This window comes from Nicrophorus vespilloides, unplaced genomic scaffold (assembly GCF_001412225.1).
Source record: "Nicrophorus vespilloides isolate i.1.1-1 unplaced genomic scaffold, Nicve_v1.0, whole genome shotgun sequence".
In the NCBI taxonomy this organism is placed as follows: domain Eukaryota; kingdom Metazoa; phylum Arthropoda; class Insecta; order Coleoptera; family Silphidae; genus Nicrophorus; species Nicrophorus vespilloides.
The window spans coordinates 5267-8139 of NW_017099730.1; the positions used below are offsets into that span (position 1 = coordinate 5267).

The 2873-nt window shown below is 36.6% G+C and overlaps 1 protein-coding gene across 1 annotated transcript; it reads left to right on the forward strand.

The window, feature by feature from the left end:
- The first annotated feature begins 678 nt into the window (after positions 1–678).
- Positions 679–1869, forward strand: LOC108565427 (protein extra-macrochaetae). Its single transcript, XM_017924873.1, has 2 exons — positions 679–1182; positions 1576–1869. Exons 1-2 carry the CDS (start codon positions 808–810, stop codon positions 1621–1623), a joined length of 423 nt encoding a protein of 140 aa, XP_017780362.1. The 5' UTR covers positions 679–807; the 3' UTR covers positions 1624–1869.
- The last annotated feature ends 1004 nt before the right edge of the window (positions 1870–2873 follow it).

Below are 2873 nucleotides of genomic sequence, written 5' to 3' on the forward strand. Positions count from 1 at the left end.
AATTAATATTCAACAAAAAAGTAGTAGTAAAAATACATATTTTTTTATTCAAATCGACATAAAATCATACGTCAAAGTGACAAATAATAACAAATTCTATTAAGTAATATAATGGTAATAATTGTGGAAAAGACGAATCAAGATAATATTGTATAATAGAATATGATTTATAGATGAATATTCATTTTGCATTAAACATGCAAAACGGTGTTGTACAGAAAACGTTTTATCCAATTATTGTTGTTTAACTCTTCGTGCATGAGAAAAAACTCACGATTCGCATTTCACGAAGAGATGAAACGGCTTCGCAGGAAGAGATGAAACGGCAAAGCACGAGATGGAATAAAAGGTACTTCGAAATGGGGACAATTATGTAAATTGCGAGCGTGTGTATTTGTTTATTAATGGTTTGGTAATTTGGTGGCGCCTTGCGTGTGTGTACATATATATGTATATATACGTGCATATGTGTGTGAGTGTGTAAATGCACGATTGGCGGGTCTTGTGCGTACGTGTGTGTGCATCGAAGCGCTCCTTTTTACCTGAAAACCGGACGTAAAACATTGGCCCAACCCCCACCTCGCACCCTGAAATCCTTCGTCCCGATTGGTCTCCCCACCACCGGAGCGCCGCATATAAATCCGGCGACAGGCAATTTCGAAATCATTCTGTTCGTAGTCGAGTGGAAGAGCGAGACACAGTTCGAGTTAACACAAATTCAATAGTTTTTTGCTGTGCGTGTTGATTGCAGTGTGATATACTTCAAATTTTTATATATTTTATTTAAAGATATATAAATTTGCAAATATGAAGGCTGTAAGTGTACTGTGCCCAGAATCTGGAATAACTGGTGTGACCGCTGGTAGAGTGTCGAGGCAGAGGAAGGATATCGAGAACGAGGAGATCCAGATGTACCTGAGCAAGCTGAAGGACCTGGTGCCGTTCATGCCTAAGAACAGGAAACTCTCCAAGCTGGAGGTCATCCAGTACGTGATTGACTACATCTGCGATCTTCAGAGTGCCCTGGAAACGCATCCGGCGGTGAACGCTTTCGACGCCGCCGCCGCCCTCAGCCAGAGGAAATCGCAGACGGCTGCGAGTCCAAGGCAACCTTTGGGAGTCAGGCCAAGCCCGAACACCATCCTGACACCCTGCGAAGCTCCGGTCCTTCCCCACGTCACGGTGAGTCTCTAGTCCTTTTCCGGGATTTCAATACCAAAAAGGATACCACAAAAAAAATAATAAGAAAAGAGAAAGAAAAAAAAAAGAAAACCCAAACCCACTAGCTCTGATTGAACACCTGGGCGAGAAAGAGAGAGAGAGAGAAAGACCTCTTTATGATGCGTGTTGTGTGTATGTGAGCGTATGTATGGATTTGTAGGGTCTTTCACATAACGGACCTGCACATCTGCAAAGGACACGTGCAATACCAGCCATCTGGCGCAATATTGTACAAAACTCCGTATTCATCCGCAACAGTGGTCTTTTTTTATTATAAGCGCTCAGTATCCTATTTGATGATAAATCTCTTTGGGAATTTCGTATCGCTAAATTTTCGTTTTTTTTTCATTCCAGACACCTGAGAAACTTTCACCGTCAGATGGACGACCAGTCTCGTGTTAAAAATACACATCGTGTTACAATCTAGTAGTGATCATCATCCTCATTCCAACCAAAATTTCTTGGACATGCAAACCATGCTCAGACGACACAATGGAAAGGAGAAGAAGAAGTAGAGAGAGAGAAAAAAAAATATATAAGCGAATCAACCATCCACCACCCCACAAACAACATCTTCATACTTTAATTTGACTGAATTTTTATTTAATTTTCTGCCTGAGGATTCGAGTGAAAGAGCGTGTTAATTATTTTTTTTTATATTATTATTTTTATTTTTTTTTTAAACTTTTATTTTCTCGCGAGTGTGTATGCGTGTGATGGCACTTAGTTACGTACCTGTTTATGTTGCAATTGTTTCTAGATTTTATTTAATTGTTTTATTTGTGTTGTACATAGTTCTGCGGGTTAATGATAACTTTCTCCATGAAAACGAAAAAAAAATATAAATAAATAATATAAATAATAATAACTTGAGCGAAGAAAAACTAAGAGAACAATATTTATATAAATACAATAATATTATATTACTACTATCTCAAATTATATCACAGATCGATTTATGTTATTGTGAACATTTTTTTTTAATTATTTTTTAATTTCAACTCTGTGATTTCTAGAATATTAAATATATTTAGTGTATATAAGAATTACATAAACAAAAAATTAATAATGAACTTGAAGACAGGTGAAGAAATCGCAATTATATAATGTACAGATTTGCACGGACAACAAACTGCGTGTTTTTCTATTTTATTTTGCTGATTGCGATTTTGCCCGTATTGTAATATGTTTATATTCAATTTGTAAATAGTTACCTAATGTATAGAGAAACAACTCGTCGTTGTTTAAACAATTTTTTCTTTTTATTTGGAATAAAGATTTTTTTTAAAAACAACCATTTCTTTACTTTACTCGTCGTTTTCCCTTTTTCGCTCACTCGGAAAGAGAAAGTCAATCTCTTTCGACGCGTAATTCTCTCACCTTCTACTTTTTTTTTATGAAAGTCATGCAACTGGATCCACCCTTAATCACTTAATCATTATTTGTTCTGCTTCGTTTCCAATAATTGAACGCTATTACAACGTATGTAAGTAGTAACAAGGAAATCTTGCGTCTATGGTCAAATATCTAATTTGTGCCCCCATCTGAAGATAAAATACTGTCACCTATTATTAGCGCCCCAACGCTCGATGCGCCTATGGAACACTATTACGACATATGTAAGTAGGAATAAGGAAATCTTGCGTCTGTGA